Source organism: Rutidosis leptorrhynchoides, chromosome 3, assembly GCF_046630445.1.
Source record: "Rutidosis leptorrhynchoides isolate AG116_Rl617_1_P2 chromosome 3, CSIRO_AGI_Rlap_v1, whole genome shotgun sequence".
In the NCBI taxonomy this organism is placed as follows: Eukaryota; Viridiplantae; Streptophyta; class Magnoliopsida; order Asterales; family Asteraceae; genus Rutidosis; species Rutidosis leptorrhynchoides.
In genome coordinates this window covers 96,216,088-96,235,023 of record NC_092335.1, presented here as the reverse complement: position 1 = coordinate 96,235,023, position 18,936 = coordinate 96,216,088, and the positions used below count along the sequence as shown (strand labels likewise).

Genomic DNA, 18,936 nt, shown 5'->3' with positions numbered 1-18,936 from the left:
TCCAGCTAAACCTACCAAACTGATTAAACTGTTAGTGTATACGGAGTATGATTTATAATATATTACATGAATAATAAAAAGATAAAAAAAAATACTTTAATCATATTACATTTTGAGATATATCAGATTAGTTATCACAAATAGTTAGCACATAACAAGTAACTAAAAATGCTAGTGACAATGAAATATATTTATTAATGTTATAAAATATCTAGATTGTGTTATAAAATATCTAGATTGGATGTTAATTTTATTATTATTATATTTCTTGCATAGTAATATTTTATACTATAAATAGACATGTATGGTAACCATTTAAGGTGCACCATTTCTCTTGAAATATCAATATCAATATTTCTTCTCTCCTTCTTCTCTCTTTTTCTCTCTTTGTTCTTATAACCATTAAAGGTAGTTATAAGCCTACTGAATTATAACACGTTATCAGCACGAAAAGCTTAGTGTAATTAAAAGATATCTCAAACGATCACGAATCACTAATCAAGGTATGAAATTATTAATAATTTTCAGACTCGAATATATCAAATTTTGGACTACTAACATTTATATTTATGTTATTTAAGTTATATATGGTCGGTTATACCACCTGAATTATATTTCTATAATCTAACTTTTACTAACTTCACTAACATTTATATTTATGTTATTTAAGTTATATATGGTCGGTTATACCACCTGAATTATATTTCTGTAATCTAACTTTTACTAACTTCACTAACATTTATATTTATGTTATTTAAGTTATATATGGTCGGTTATACCACCTGAATTATATTTTCTGTAATCTAACTCTTATTAACTTCACTAACATTTATATTTATGTTAATAAGACCTCATGATTGTACGCAACACGTCATTTGACAACACGGTACTTTATGTACGCAACACGTCATTTGACAACACGGTACCATGGGTCGAGATTAATTCCGATCAATACGAATACGACGGGGTCTTTATATGTTATCTAACATTTATGATTACTTATGCAATTAATCATTATTTATTTCATGCATATTAATGTTTATTCTTAAATTTATAATTTTAAAAGTTAAAATAAAAAAATAGTTTGTATTTTTATTAAAAGTAAATCTTAAAAGTTAAAATAAGAAAAAGTAGTTTGTACTTTTATTAAAAGTAAATCTTAAAAGTTAAAATACAAAAAGTAGTTTGTATTTTTATTAAAAGTAAATCTTAAAAGTTAAAATAAGAAAAAGTAGTTTGTATTTTTATTAAAAGTATATCTTAAAAGTTAAAGTAAGAAAAAAAAGGGGATGGTAAAATGGAATAGTTTTTGTCAAAAATGAAGTATTGAAAATGAAGTGGTCTCCTTCTATAACTAAAAAAAAAATATATATACTTTTATCAAATGAATTTTTTTGTGGCCGACAATTTCAAACACGAGTCCGTGTTTAGTTTATCAAGAATATCTCTTGCTTTGGTGAAAGGTCACGATCACGATATCAGGTGTTGTGAAAGAATTAAAAAATTGGTCAAGTGGCCTTTTAAAAACTAGAAAAAAAAATTTAAACAAAAGTTTTTTTTATATATTTATAATTTACGGGTAACGTAAAAAAAGGAAGTTTTTTTAAAAAAAAAAACAAAGAAAGTGTTTAAATGAGTTTTACAGAAAGGGGGAAAGCAAAGTAAAAAAAAAAAACTTTTTTCCAAACAAAGGTAAATGAAAGTAGGACTTAATACAAGAAAAAAGTAAACATCTCCTAGACGTGATAAAATCTATCAATGATAAGTATTAGACTTGATGAGCTAAATGTGACAAAAATGTTTCAACATGTCTTATGTTAATTTTCTAAAATAAGTTATTATTATTCCGAGTTTAACACATATACATATGTTAATTAAAAACAACCTTTTTGTTCTTATGTAGTGTTGGGTTGCAATTTTGGTTGTATGCCATAATTCCATCCAGTAGAGTGACAATAGAAAACTTTTGATGATAATCAATAAAAAACTTTTTTCCAAACTTGTCAAATGTTTTGTTAAAAACGTGACCGTTGAAAAAAGGAGGTTGAATAATAAAACTTAAAAAACAAATTATTTTTTAAGAGTGTGCATCAAAATGGCCCGTTTAATAATGGGGAGTAAAAATATAGTCAAATTGTTTCAACGAACAAGGGTTCAATTGGATGTCTCTTAAAAAAAAATCCGCGGGTACGGGTGATGGATCCAATGGATCCGCATCCACGACCCGCGGGTGCTATCCCTAATTGTGACAAGTACAAATCAACTAAAAGTCTAAAAAATAAATGCTCTTATAGGGACCAAATGTTCACAATAATTGCCTAAGCTAGATATGAAACAAATAGTTCATAAAAAAAAAAAAAAAAGGTCGTTGTGCGTTTTCGGGATGATAGCCGAAATACACTTACAAAAGTAGGTCAGCCGTCAATTCTTTATGGCCATATCAACGTAGATCAATAAAATCATTTATGGTTTTGATAAAAGATTAATTAAAAATTAATTGTTTTTTGGTCTTGGATTCTCGGTAACAAAAGCAAAGGTTGTTTTTGGTTGCCACAACAAACAAGACAGAGGTTGTTGACTTTTGTTGTTAAACATGGCACAAGTGAACAATAACAATAGATTATTGTTTTTGAAAAGAATAATGATGCGTTAATTTTATTGTATAAAATAAAATTAAAGAAAATGGTTTTCATTGATGACTATGAACAAACGCAAACAAAGTGTTTGTGGTATTTGGTGATTAAAAAAAAAAAAGTGCATCTAAAGCTTCTACTGAAAATAATATGCATCTAAAGCTTCTATAGAAAATTAATGTGCAAGGTACAACGTATAACTATATGGTCAAATTCATTTGAGCCTTCGGAGTCACAAGTATATGATGTATATATATATTACTCAATTAACAAAATAGTAAATCTAAATTAATTCATATGAATAGTAAAACGAAATTAATTAATTTACTATTCACATAAAAAAGCGCATATGATAAAAAGCGCATCGCATATGATAAGCGCATATGATAAAAAGCGAATATGATGAAAAGCACAACGCATATGATGAAAATCGCATATGATTAAAAGCGCATATGGTGAAAAACACAGCGCATATGATTAAAAGCGTATATGGTGATATGATAAAAAAAAAAAAACACATATGGTGATTTATAAAAAAAAAAAAAAAAAAAACACATATGGTGATTAATGGAAAGCACATATGGTGATTAATGAAAAGTATATTGTGAAAAAGAATCACAAATGTTTCTTGAAAGAATTCAAGGTAAGATATATGAACCAATTCATCCATCATGTGAACCATTTTGATATTTCATGGTTCTAATAGACGCATCTAGCGGATGGTCTCATATTTGTATGTTATCAAGCCGTAATATGGCATTTGCAAAGTTTCTTGCACAAATTATTAAATTGAGAACACATTATTCTGATTACACCATTAAAAGGATGAGACTTGATAATGCTGGTGAGTTAACATCTCAAGCATTTAATGATCATTATATATCTACAGGGATTGTTGTTGAACATCCAGTTGCTCATGTGCATACACAAAATTGGTTTAGCTGAATCAATAGATAAACGCTTACAACTAATAACTAGACAATTGATAATGAGTACAAATCTCTCAATATTTATATGTGAACATGTAAATTTACATGCTGCGACATTAATTCGCATTATACCATGTGGAAGTCGTAAATATTTTCACTTAATACTTGATTTTGGCCAAGAGCCAAATATTTTCTACCTTAAAACATTGGTTGTGCAGTGTATGTTCCAATTGTATCACCACAACACAATAAAATGGTTCTTCAAAGAAAGATGATAATATATTTTGGATATAAAACATCTTCAATCATAAGATATATTGAACCCATGATGGGTGATGTTTTTACAGCACGTTTTGCTGATTGTCATTTTAATAAAACATTGTTCCCTAGATTAGGGGGAGAAATAAAAATAAAAAAATAAAATGATGCTTCATGATGTGAACATCAATTAAGGTATATTGAACTCGCACAAAAGAATGTGAAACGAAAGTTCAAAAATAATGCATATGCAAGAACTTGCAAATTAATTACTTTATGCATTTACAGATATAAAAAAAGTGACTAAATCATATATACCAGCGATAAATGCTCCAGCTCGAACTGAAATTCCAAAAGCTGGCAATAATGTCACTGTTGAGTCTTTGCCACGCATCAAACGTGGAAGATCAATTGGTTCCGAAGATAAAAATCCTCGAAAAAGAAAATCAGCTGATAATGAGGTAAGAGAAAGTGTTCAAGAAGAACCACAAATCAATATTCCTTCTGCAGAGAATATTGATAAATGTAAATACTAAAATTGCGATAAATTATGCAATATTATGGAACCGAAATGAAACTAAAATCTCTATGAGATATTTTCATATAATGTTACAATGACATCATGAATAAAGATGATGATCTTGAACTAAAATCTGTCATTGAATATACAAAATGGACATGATTGAGCTCAATGGAAAGGAGCAATAAGAGCTGAATTAGAATCGCTCGATAAAAGAAAAGTTTTCAGATCAATCGTTATCACTTTTAAAGATGTGAAACGTATGGGATACAAATGAATTTTTATCCGAAAAGAAATGTGCAAATGAAGTTACAAGGCAAAACTAGACTTGTAACTCAATATTTCCCACAAAGACCAGAAATGAATTAGGAGGAAAAATTATCCTCCTGTAATGGATACAATTACTTATTAGATACTTAATCAACCTGGTAGTTATTTAAATGCATCTCATGAATGTTGTTACTACTTATCTGTATGGATCAATTAATAGTGATATATATGAATATACCTAAAGGGTTAAGGTATCATAAGCATCTAATGTAAAACCCAAGGGAATATATTCCATTAAATCACAAAGATTTCTAAGTGGGTTTATACAAACGGGACGTATGTGGTATAACCGATTAAATGACTACTTGATAAAAAAAAAGGGTATAAATATAAACTTATTTTGCACGTATGTTTTATAAAAACAATGTTCGGATATGAGATCGTAGTTGTTTATGTCAATGTTCTTAACATCATATGAACAAATAAAGAGATCTATGAAATCATTCAACTTCTAAAGAATTATTTTGAAATGAAAGATCTTGAAAAAACCAAGTATTACCTTGGATTGCAAATTGAGCATATGCCTAATGGTTTACTTGTACATCAAACAACTTATACCGAAAAGATTTTAAAACATTTTTTTAAAGACAAACTCATTGTTGTTAGATCACTCAATATTGACACTGATCTATTTCATCCCTGCGAAGATCATGAAAATTTTAACAGATCGGAAGTTCTATATTTTAGTGCAATTGAGGTTCTTATGTATCTTATAGATTATACAAGATCTGACATCTCTTTTGCAGTTAATTTGTTGACAAGGTTCAGCTCAGCCCCTACCAAAAGACATTGGAATGGGATCAAACAAATAGTTTGATACCTTCGGGGAACTACTGATTTATAATTATTTTATTCTAACAACTCGAAACAAGATTTGTTTGGTTATACAGATGCAGATTATTTATCCGATCTACATAAAGCTAAATCTCAAACTGGATATGTATTCTTAAATGGAGGCACCGCAATATCATGACGTTCTCAAAACAAACACTTGTTGCAACATCATCAAATCATGCCGAAGTGATTGCATTACATGAAGCTACTCGGGAATGATTTTTAGTTAAGATCAATGATACAAATCATTATTGATTCTTGTGGACTAGAACGCTATAAAAGCGTAACAACTATCTACGAAGATAATACAGCTTACATAATACAAATGAAAGAAGAGTATCAAAAATGACAGAACAAAACATAAATGCTGACGAGGCGCTAAAGCTATAAACGGTCATAAGTTTGATGGAAAAGAATGGTATATTGGTAAGGCTCAGAAAAAGACTGAAAGGGAATAGGAACTGAAACAACGGTTTGAACAAACCATGAAGGAGACTGTAGACAAATCACGAGGGCCAAACTTGTACATAAAAGATTTAGATGATACAGTTTCAGATGAAAACCTCAGATTTTTCTCATATACTCAAGATATCGTAAAAGACAACCAGATTAAAATGAGATACGTTCAATCAACAACTCTGCTGATCTTTATACCAAAGCACTGCTAACTGCTATTTTCAGAACACACGTTCATAATATTGGCATGAGGCATGTTCAGAAGATGTAACAACTCAGGCGTTGCCTACTTGAGGGGGAGTCAACTTTATGCTGCACTCTTTTTCCCTTAGCTAAAGTTTTATCCCAATGAGTTTTCTTTAGCAAGGTTTTTAACGAGGCAGTACTAGTTATTCTCTAATAAAATTGTCATCCAAGGGGGAGTGTTATAAAATATCTAGATTGTGTTATAAAATATCTAGATTGGATGTTAATTTTATTATTATTATATTTCTTGCATAGTAATATTTTATACTATAAATAGACATGTATGGTAACCATTTAAGGTGCACCATTTCTCTTGAAATATCAATATCAATATTTCTTCTCTCCTTCTTCTCTCTTTTTCTCTCTTTGTTCTTATAACCATTAAAGGTAGTTATAAGCCTACTGAATTATAACAATTAAGCAAATTTAAAATGAAAAAAATAGAAAAATTAAAATAATAAAAAAGTTAAAATATATAAGCAATTCAAATCATTTTCCTTCAATTAATTAGATGACTAATATAGGCGACTCTTATATATATATATATATATATATATATATATATATATATATATATATATATATATATAGGATCAAGAGGGAAGTAACCATTCGGTGTATATATATATATATATATATATATATATATATATATATATATATATATATATGATCAAGAGGGAAGTAACCATTCGGGGGGAAGCGAGGGGAAGCAAAAACTTTTTTTTTCTTCATTTTTTGAAAAAACTTTGTTCACGAACATTATAGATGAGATGAAAATATGAACATTTAGTTGAGACACTTTGTGATAAATGTTTTTATTTTGGCGGGAAAACACTCGAAGAAGTAATATATAACAATTATCGTGTTTTTCGAACGTATTTTGAGGTTTTAGCTATTGGGGTTTAGATATTAGGGTTTAGATATTAGGGTTTATAGGGTTTAGATATTAGGGTTTAGAAATTTAGGGTTTAGGGTTTAGATTTAGGGTTTAGATTTAGGATTTAGATTGAGTTTTTAACACGAACGGTTTAGAGTTTAGGGTTTAGGGTTTAGGGTTTGGTGTTTTGGGTTTATGAAATAAACCCAAAACACCAAACCCTAAACCCTAAAGCCTAAACTCTAAATCGGGCTAAATTTTACTTCACAAAACATGAAAAAAAAAAAAAACGTTAATATTCTTCACAAACAATATTATCTTGAATGTTATTTTTGTCGATCGTTTTCCCGCCTAAATAATAACATTCATCACAAAGTGTCTCTTCTAAATATTCATATTTTCATGTGATCTTGATCCGGAAAAAAAAATTTCAAAAAAAACAAAAAAAATAAAATAAAATTGCTTCCCCCTTCCCCCCGATTGGTTACTTCCCTATATATATATATATATATATATATATATATATATATATATATATATATATATATATATATATATATATATATATATATAGGCACGATCCGTGGTTAAGCTTAAAATGAGTACAAACTGAATAAGCAAATATAAATTACAAAATATCATAAAATTTCAATTTAACTTAAAATGCATAGAAGGGTAAAAATATCATTTTAATAATTATAATTAATAAAAATTAATTATACAAAAGTTAACATATTATTAACTACCTTCATCACCACCACCACCCCCACCCCCACCACACCCACCACCAACCACTACCACCACTAACCACCACCCACCAGCAACCACCACCCACCACCACCACCACTCACCACCACCCACCACCCACCACCATCAACCACCACCCACCACCACCACCCACAACCACCAACCACCACCACCACCCACTACCCACCACCACCAACCACCACCACCACCCACCACCACCAACCACCCACCACCACCCACCACCACAACCCACCACCAACCACCACCACCACCACCTACCCACCACCACCAACCACCACCCACCACTACCACCCCCTCACCACCACCACTCACCACCACCACCTACCACCAACCACCATCACCAACCACCACCACCCACCACCACCTACCACCATCAACCACCACCACCACCCACCACCACCACCCACCACCACCACCGACCACCTCCAACCACCACCACCACCTACCACCATCAACCACCACCCCCCACCACCACCACCACCACCACCACCAACCACCACCAACCACCACCACCAACTCCCATCAACCACCACCACCAACCACCACCACTACTACCAACCACCACCACCAACCACCAACACATCCCAACACCATCAACCACCACCACCAACTACTACCACCACCACCCATCACCTCCAACTACCACTACCAGCAACCACCACCATCACCAACCAGCACCATCAATCAACACTACCAACCACCGCCACCCACCACCACGACCACCACCCACCACCACCACCAACCACCACCACCAACCACGTACCACCACTACTCACCACCAACCACCACCACCAACCATCACATCCACCAACCACCATCACCCACCACCACCACTAACCACCACCACCACCACCACCACCACCAACCACCACCACCTACCACCATCAACCACCACCCACAACCATCACTACCCCCCACCACCATCACCACCACCACCCACCACCACCACCCACCACCACCCCCACCACCACTACCACCACCACTAACCACCACCACCACCAACAACCACCCACCACCCACCATCAACCACCAACCACCACCACCACCACCATCACCAACCACCACCACCACCAACCACCACCACCCACCACCTACCAGCATCAACCACCACCACCACAACCCACCACCACCACCACCACCACCACAACCCACCACCACCAACCACCACCCACCATCACCACCAACCACAAACCACCACCACCCACCACCACTACCCACCACCACCAACCACCACCCACCACCACCACTCAACACCACCAACCACCACCCACCACCATCAGCCACCAACCAACACCACCAACCACCACCACCAACCACCATTAACAACCACCACCACCAACCACCACCAACCACCACCACCAATCACCATTAACAACAACCACCACCAACCACCACCACCAACTACCACCACCAACCACCACTACCACCCCCCACCACCACCCACCACCACCACCACCACCCACCACCACCACCACCTACCACCATCAGCCACCAACCACCAACACCAACCACCATTAACAACCACCACCACCAACCACAACCACCAACCACCATTAACAACCACCACCACCAACCACCACCACCAACTACCACCACCATCCACCACTACCACCCCCACCACCACCACCAACAACCACCACCACCACCCATTACCTCCAACCACCACTCCCAGCAACCACCATCATCACCAACCAGTACCATCAATCAACACCCCCAACCACCGCGACCCACCACCACGACCACCACCCACCACCACCAACCACCACCACCACCAACCACGTACCACCACCACCCACGTACCACCCACCACCACCAACCACCACCACCACCACCCACGACCATCAACCACTACCAACCATCACAACCACCACCACCATCCACCAACCACCACCACCCACCACCACCCCCCCACCACCACCACCACCCCCCACCACCACTACAACTACCACCAACCACCACCACCACCAACCACCACCCACCACCCAGCATCAACCACCAACCACCACCACCATCACCAACCACCACCACCACCAACCACCACCACCCACCACCTACCACCATCAACCACCACCACCACCACCCACCACCACCAACCACCACCCACCGCCACCACCAACCACAAACCACCACCACCCTCCACCACTACCCACCACCACCAACCACCACCCACCACCACCACTCAACACCACCAACCACCACCCACCACCATCAGCCACCAACCACCACAACCAACCACCACCACCAACCACCATTAACAACCGCCACCACCACCAATCACCATTAACAACCACCACCACCAACCACCACCACCAACTACCACCACCAACCACCACTACCACCCCTCACCACCACCACCACCACCACCACCTACCACCATCAGCCACCAACCACCACCACCACCAACCACCATTAACAACCACCACCACCAACCACCATTAACAATAACCACCACCAACTACCACCACCAACCACCACTACCACCCCCCACCACCACCCACCACCCACCACCACCTCCACCAACTACCACCACTACCAGCAACCACCATCATCACTAACCAGCACCATCAATCAACACCACCAACCACCGCCACCCACCACCACGACCACCACCCTCCACCACGACCACCACCCTCCACCACCAACCACCACCACCACCAACCACGTACCACCACTACTTACCACCAACCACCACCACCCACGACCATCAACCACTACCAACCATCACAACCACCACCACCCACCACCACCACTAACCACCACCACCACCCACCACCACCCCCACCACCACCATCACCAACCACCACCACCAACCACCACCACCCACTACCCACCACCTACCACCATCAACCATCACCACCCACCACCACCACCACCCACCACCACCACCACCAACCCCACCACCCACCACCTACCACCATCAACCACCACCCACCATCACCACCACCACCCACTACCCACCACCCACCACCCACAACCACCAACCACCACCACCACCTACTACCCACCACCACCACCACCAACCACCACCACCACCCACCACCACCAACCACCCACCACCACCACCCACCACCACCAACCACCACCCACCACTACCACCCCCTCACCACCACCACCACCCACCACCACCACCTTCCACCAACCACCATCACCAACCACCACCAACCACCACCACCACCTTCCACCATCAACCACCACCACCACCCACCACCACCACCACCCACCACCACCACCACCGACTACCACCAACCACCACCACCACCTACCACCATCAACCACCACCCACCACCCCCCACCACCACCACCACCACCAACCACCACCACCCACCACCAACCACCATCAACCACCACCACCACCACCAACCACCACCAACCACCACCAACCACCACTACCCACCACCACCAACTCTCACCAACCACCACCACCACCACCCACCACCAACCACCACCACTACTACCAACCACCACCACCAACCACCACCACTTCCCAACACCATCAACCACCACCACCAACTACCACCACCACCACCCATCACCTCCAACTACCACTACCAGCAACCACCACCATCACCAACCAGCACCATCAATCAACACTACCAACCACCGCCACCCACCACCACGACCACCACCCACCACCACCACCAACCACCACCACCACCAACCACGTACCACCACTACTCACCACCAACCACCACCACCCACGACCATCAACCACCACCAACCATCACATCCACCACCACCATCCACCAACCACCATCACCCACCACCACCACTAACCACCACCACCACCCACCACCCCCCACCACCACCACCACTAACCACCACCACCAACCACCACCACCTACCACCATCAACCACCACCCACAACCATCACCACCCCCCCCACCACCACCACCACCCACCACCACCACCCACCACCACCACCACCACCACCCCCCACCACCACTACCACCACCACCAACCACCACCACCACCAACAACCACCCACCACCCACCATCAACCACCAACCACCACCACCACCACCATCACCAACCACCACCACTGCCAACCACCACCACCCACCACCTACCACCATCAACCACCACCACCACAACCCACCACCACCACCCACCATCAACCACCACCCACCATCACCACCAACCACAAACCACCACCACCCACCACCACTACCCACCACCACCAACCACCACCAACCACCAACCACCACCCACCATCACCACCAACCACAAACCACCACCACCCACCACCACTACCCACCACCACCAACCACCACCCACCACCACCACTCAACACCACCAATCACCACCCACCACCCACCACCATCAGCCACCAACCACCACAACCAACCACCACCACCAACCACCATTAACAACCACCACCACTACCAATCACCATTAACAACCACCACCACCAACCACCACCACCAACTACCACCACCAACCACCACTACCACCCCCACCACCACCACCACCACCACCTTCCATCATCAGCCACCAACCACCACCACCACCAACCACCATTAACAACCACCACCACCAATCACCATTAACAACCACCACCACCAACCACCACCACCAACCACCACTACTACCCCCCACCACCACCCACCACCACCACCACCAACTACCACCTCCACCACCCATCACCTCCAACCACCACTACCAGCAACCACCATCATCACCAACCAGCACCATCAATCAACACCACCAACCACCGCCACCCACCACCACGACCACCACCCACCACCACCAACCACCACCAACCACGTACCACCACTACTTACCACCAACCACCACCACCCACGACCATCAACCACTACCAACCATCACAACCACCACAACCACCACCACCATCCACCAACCACCACCACCCACCACCACCACTAACCACCACCACCACCCACCACCACCCCCCACCACCACCATCACCAACCACCACCAACCACCACCACCCACCACCACCACCACCACCAACCACCACCACCACCAACCCCACCACCCACCACCCACCACCTACCACCATCAACCACCACCCACCACCACCACCACCACCCACTACCCACCACCCACCACCCACCACCCACAACCACCAACCACCACCACCACCCACTACCCACCAACACCACCACCAACCACCACCACCACCCACCACCACCAACCACCCACCACCACCACCCACCACCAACCACCACCACCACCCACCACCCACCACCACCAACCACCACCACCACCCACCACCCACCACCACCAACCACCACCCACCACTACCACCCCCCCTCACCACCACCACAACCCACCACCACCACCACCTACCACCAACCACCATCACCAACCACCACCACCCACCACCACCACCTACCACCATCAACCACCACCACTACCCACCACCACCACCCACCACCACCACCGACCACCACCAACCACCACCACCTACCACCATCAACCACCACCCACCACCACCACCACCAACCACCACCACCCACCACCTACCACCATCAACCACCACCACCACCAATCACCACCAACCACCACCAACCACCACCACCCACCACCACCAACTCCCACCAACCACCACCACTACCCACCACTAACCACCACCACTACTACCAACCACCACCACTAACCACCACCACTTCCCAACACCATCAACCACCACCACCAACTACCACCACCACCACCCATCACCTCCAACTACCACTACCAGCAACCACCACCATCACCAACCAGCACCATCAATCAACACTACCAACCACCGCCACCCACCACCACGACCACCACCCACCACCACCACCAACCACCACCACCACCAACCACGTACCACCACTACTCACCACCAACCACCACCACCCACGACCATCAACCACCACCAACCATCACATCCACCACCACCATCCACCATCCACCAACCACCATCACCCACCACCACCACTAACCACCACCACCACCCACCACCCCCCACCACCACCACCACCAACCACCACTACCAACCACCACCACCTACCACCATCAACCACCACCCACAACCATCACCACCCCCCACCACCATCACCACCACCACCCACCACCACCAACCACCACCACCCACCACCACCACCCCCACCACCACTACCACCACCACCAACCACCACCACCACTAACCACCACCCACCATCAACCACCAACCACCACTACCACCACCAACCACCACCAACCACCACCACCCACCACCTACCACCATCAACCACTACCACCACAACCCACCACCACCACCCACCACCAACCACCTCCCACCATCACCACCAACCACAAACCACCACCACCAACCACCACCACCAACCACCACCCACCACGACCACTCAACACCACCAACCACCACCCACCACCATCAGCCACCAACCACCACCACCACCAACCACCATTAACAACCACCACCACCAACCACCACCACCAATCACCATTAACAACCACCAACCACCACTACCACCCCCCACCACCACCCACCACCACCACCCACCACCACCACCACCTACCACCATCAGCCACCAACCACCACCACCAACCACCATTAACAACCACCACCACCAACCACCATTAACAACCACCACCACCAACCACCACCACCAACTACCACCACCATCCACCACTACCACCCCCCACCACCACCACCAACTACCACCACCACCACCCATCACCTCCAACCACCACTCCCAGCAACCACCATCATCACCAACCAGTACCATCAATCAACACCACCAACCACCGCCACCCACCACCACGACCACTACCCACCACCAACCACCACCACCACCAACCACGTACCACCACTACTTACCACCAACCACCACCACCCACGACCATCAACCACTACCAACCATCACAACCACCACCACCATCCACCAACCACCACCACCAACCACCACCCCCCACTACCCCCACCACCACTAGCACCACCACAAACCACCACCACCACCAACCACCACCCACCACCCAGCATCAACCACCAACCACCACCACCACCACCATCACCAACCACCACCACCACCAACCACCACCACCCACCACCTACCACCATCAACCACCACCACCACCCACCACCAACCACCCACCACCACCACCAACCATAAACCACCACCACCCACCGCCACTACCCACCACCACCAACCACCACCACTCAACACCACCAACCACCACCCATCACCCACCACCATCAGCCACCAACCACCACAACCTACCACCACCACCAACCACCATTAACAACCATCACCACCAATCACCATTAACAACCACCACCACTAACCACCACCACCAACTACCACCACCAACCACCACTACCACCCCCCACCACCACCACCACCACGCACCACCACCACCACTACCTACCACCATCAGCCACCACCAACCACCATTAACAACCACCACCACCAACCACCATTAACAACCACTACCACCAACCACCACCACCAACTACCACCACTAACCACCACTACCACCCCCCACCACCACCCACCACCACCACCACCAACTACCACCACCACCACCCATCACCTCCAACCACCACTACCAGCAACCACCATCATCACCAACCAGCACCATCAATCAACACCACCAACCACCGCCACCCACCACCACGACCACCACCAACCACCACCAACCACCACCACCACCAACCACGTACCACCACTACTTACCACCAACCACCACCACCCACGACCATCAACCACTACCAACCATCACAACCACCACCACCATCCACCAACCACCACCACCCACCACCACCACTAACCACCACCACCACCACCCACCACCACCCCCACCATCACCATCACCAACCACCACCACCACCAACCACCACCCACCACCTACCACCATCAACCATCACCAGCCACCACCACCACCACCCACCACCACCACCACCAACCATCACCACCACCAACCCCACCACCCACCACCCACCACCTACCACCATCAACCACCACCCACCACCACCACCACCACTAACCACCACCACCCACTACCCACCACCTACCACCATCAACCACCACCACCACCACCCATCACCCACCACCAACCACCACCACCCACCACCACTAACCCCCACCAACCACCACCAACCACCCACCACCAACCACCACCACCACTACTACCAACCACCACCACCAACCACCACCACTACCCAACACCATCAACCACCACCACCAACTACCACCACCACCCATCACCTCCAACCACCACTACCAGCAACCACCACCATCATCAACCAGCACCATCAATCAACACCACCAACCACCGCCACCCACCACCACGACCACCATCCACCACCACCAACCACCACCACCAACCACGTACCACCACTACTCACCACCAACCACCACCACCTACGACCATCAACCACCACCAACCATCACAACCACCACCACCATCCACCAACCACCACCACCCACCACCACCACTAACCACCACCACCAACCATCACCAACCATCAGAAAAAGATTTATCATTTATCGAAAAACATTTATCATTCATCGAAAAACATTTATAATCAGGCAATTATCATTCATCGAAAAATATTTATCATTCATCAAACATTTATCATTCATCGAAAAACGTTTATCATTCATCGAAAAACATTTATCATTCATCGAAAAATAATTATCATTCATTGAAAAATAATTATCATTCATCGAAAAACATTTAACATTCATCAAAAAACAATTATCATTCATCAAATAGTTGTCATTTCATCAAACAATTATCATTCATCAAACATTTATCATTCATTAGAAAAAATTATCATTCGTCTTAATTATTTTTAGTCAAATAGTTATGATTTTTTAAATATCGGTTATTATTCATAAGAAAACAATAATTATTCATCACAAAATGATTAGATTGCATTAAAATATTTTATATCATCAAACATTTTAATATAATTACAAAAGTAGTGGAATTTCAAATGGATGATATAATATGATTAATTTTATAAAAAAGAATAGGGCATTCCGAGAATCGAACTCGGGACCTCTCGCACCGAAAGCGAGAATCATACCACTAGACCAAATGCCCAATTATCAAACAATTATCATTTATCTAATTGTTGTCATTCATATAAAAAACACTTATCTTTTATCAGAATACGTTTATCATTCATCGTAATGTTATCATTCATCAAAAACTTCTCATTCATCAAACAGTATAATTCATTAAGCATTTATCATTCATCAAAATACCCGATAATTGATAAAAAAATATCAAATGAATGATAAAAGTAGCTGATGAATGATAAACGATGAATGATAAAAGAACGTGATGAATGATAAAAAGTACCCGATGAATGATAAAAATATCCGATGAATGATAAAAATACCAGTGAATGATAAAGATAGCTGATGAATGATAAGCGAAGAATGACAAAATAATGTAATGAATAATAAAAAAAGAAGATGAATGATAAAAAGGAGGTGATGAATGATAAAAAAGAAGGTGATGAATGATAAAAATTAGGTGATGCATGATAAAAAAGGGGTCAATGATAAAAAAAGATTTAATAAAGGATAAAAAGGATATAATGAATGATAAAAGATTTGCTAAAAAATGAGGTGAATAATGATTAAAAAAAAACTAGATGAATGACAAAAACAGAGGTGATGAATGATAAAAATAAGGTGATGAATGTTAAAAAAAAGAAGGTGATGAATGATAAAAAAACAAGATGAATAATAAAAAGTAGGTGATGAATGATTAAACACAAGATGAATGATAAAAAAGATATAATGAATGATAAAAAGGAGGTAATGAATGATAAAAATGAGGTGATGAATGATGAAAAACAAGATGAATGATAAAAAGGAGGTGATTAATGATAAAAAAAAATGAGGTAATGAATGATAAAAATAAGGCGATGAATGATAAAAAAACAAGATAAATGAGAAAAACAAGCTGGACGACTCATAACTCCATGAGCATTACTTAGTGTCCTCAAAGCTTCTTCAGCAAGCAAAATCTATTATTAAGCACCATCAATCAAGATAACAAAACATGAAAGATGATTTCTTTAAGCAATTTGTGATGCCCCGTACAAAACCATCGTGTACAAATCATCAATAACAGGATCATTACAAGGTCAAATACTATATGTTGTTTCAAAACAAGTTTGCATTCATGAATAAAGGTGACGTTTTAACCAACGTCAAATGTTTAACAACCAAAAGTATGCTTCTACGAATAGCAAGAAATAATAGTACGTGACCCATAGGTCGTTACAAATACATCGTTTCAAAAGTAATATAGTTTGAATGCAAAATAAACGTTTCATGCGGTGACATCTCTAATAAGCGCAACGGGTGTCTACAAAGCATAACTAGTACAGTGGAAGCAAGCAAACCTTAAGCACCTGAGAAAAACATGCTTAAAAACGTCAACACAAAGGTTGGTGAGCTATAGTTTAAGTATAATAGTAATGTAAGGTAGGCCACGAGATTTCAGTGCTTCAACAACGTTTCAAAATAGTATGAAAAGTATATGTATAACCGTGGGCACTTGGTAACTAACTTAACGTAAATAACACCCTCTAAAAGTACACTTGACGAGTGCGTAAGTTTACGAAGTATTAAACACCCATTAAATGCTAGCACTACTAGCCCGAGTGGGGATGTCAAACCCTGTGGATCCATATCTAAGATTCGCGTTCACCGGTTCAAAGACCAATGACTAAACGTTACCGAGCTAAGGGGAAAGTTTATACCGTTGTATAACCCACACATATATAAAGTTTAAGTACTCGTGCCTAGTATGTAAAACGTAAAATGTGCATGTATTCTCAGTTCCCAAAATAGTTAAAGTAAAAAGGGATGCTATAACTCACAGTGAAAAGTAGTAAAAGTCGATACGCGGGAATAGTAAGCAAGTAGTTGGTCCGGAAGGTCCTCAACCTAAGTCAAAAGTTACTAAGTCAGCAAATCGTTCCCAAAAGTTTAAATGTACGTAAATTAGGTTTTAAGTACCATCATCATTCATCATTAAACAAAAAGTGTAAAGTAAGTTTTAAGTCAAGACTAGGGTTTGAAATAAAGGCAGACTTCATTCAGTCGTCACGACCTCTATACAAAC

The 18,936-nt window shown here is 42.7% G+C and overlaps 1 protein-coding gene and 1 non-coding gene across 2 annotated transcripts; one reads left to right on the top strand and one right to left on the bottom strand.

Moving 5' to 3' along the window:
• Positions 1 to 8,929: 8,929 nt before the first annotated feature.
• Positions 8,930 to 17,482, top strand: LOC139900212 (uncharacterized; the record flags this gene model as incomplete). Its single annotated transcript, XM_071883004.1, has 5 exons — positions 8,930 to 8,997; positions 10,112 to 10,127; positions 11,039 to 11,099; positions 11,320 to 11,405; positions 17,453 to 17,482. Coding segments are annotated over 5 exons (261 nt in total), but the record flags the coding sequence as incomplete, so codon positions are not given.
• On the bottom strand, positions 16,822 to 16,893 carry TRNAR-UCG (transfer RNA arginine (anticodon UCG)). The gene has a single exon. It is a non-coding gene; the product is annotated as a tRNA-Arg (tRNA).
• Positions 17,483 to 18,936: the final 1,454 nt, after the last annotated feature.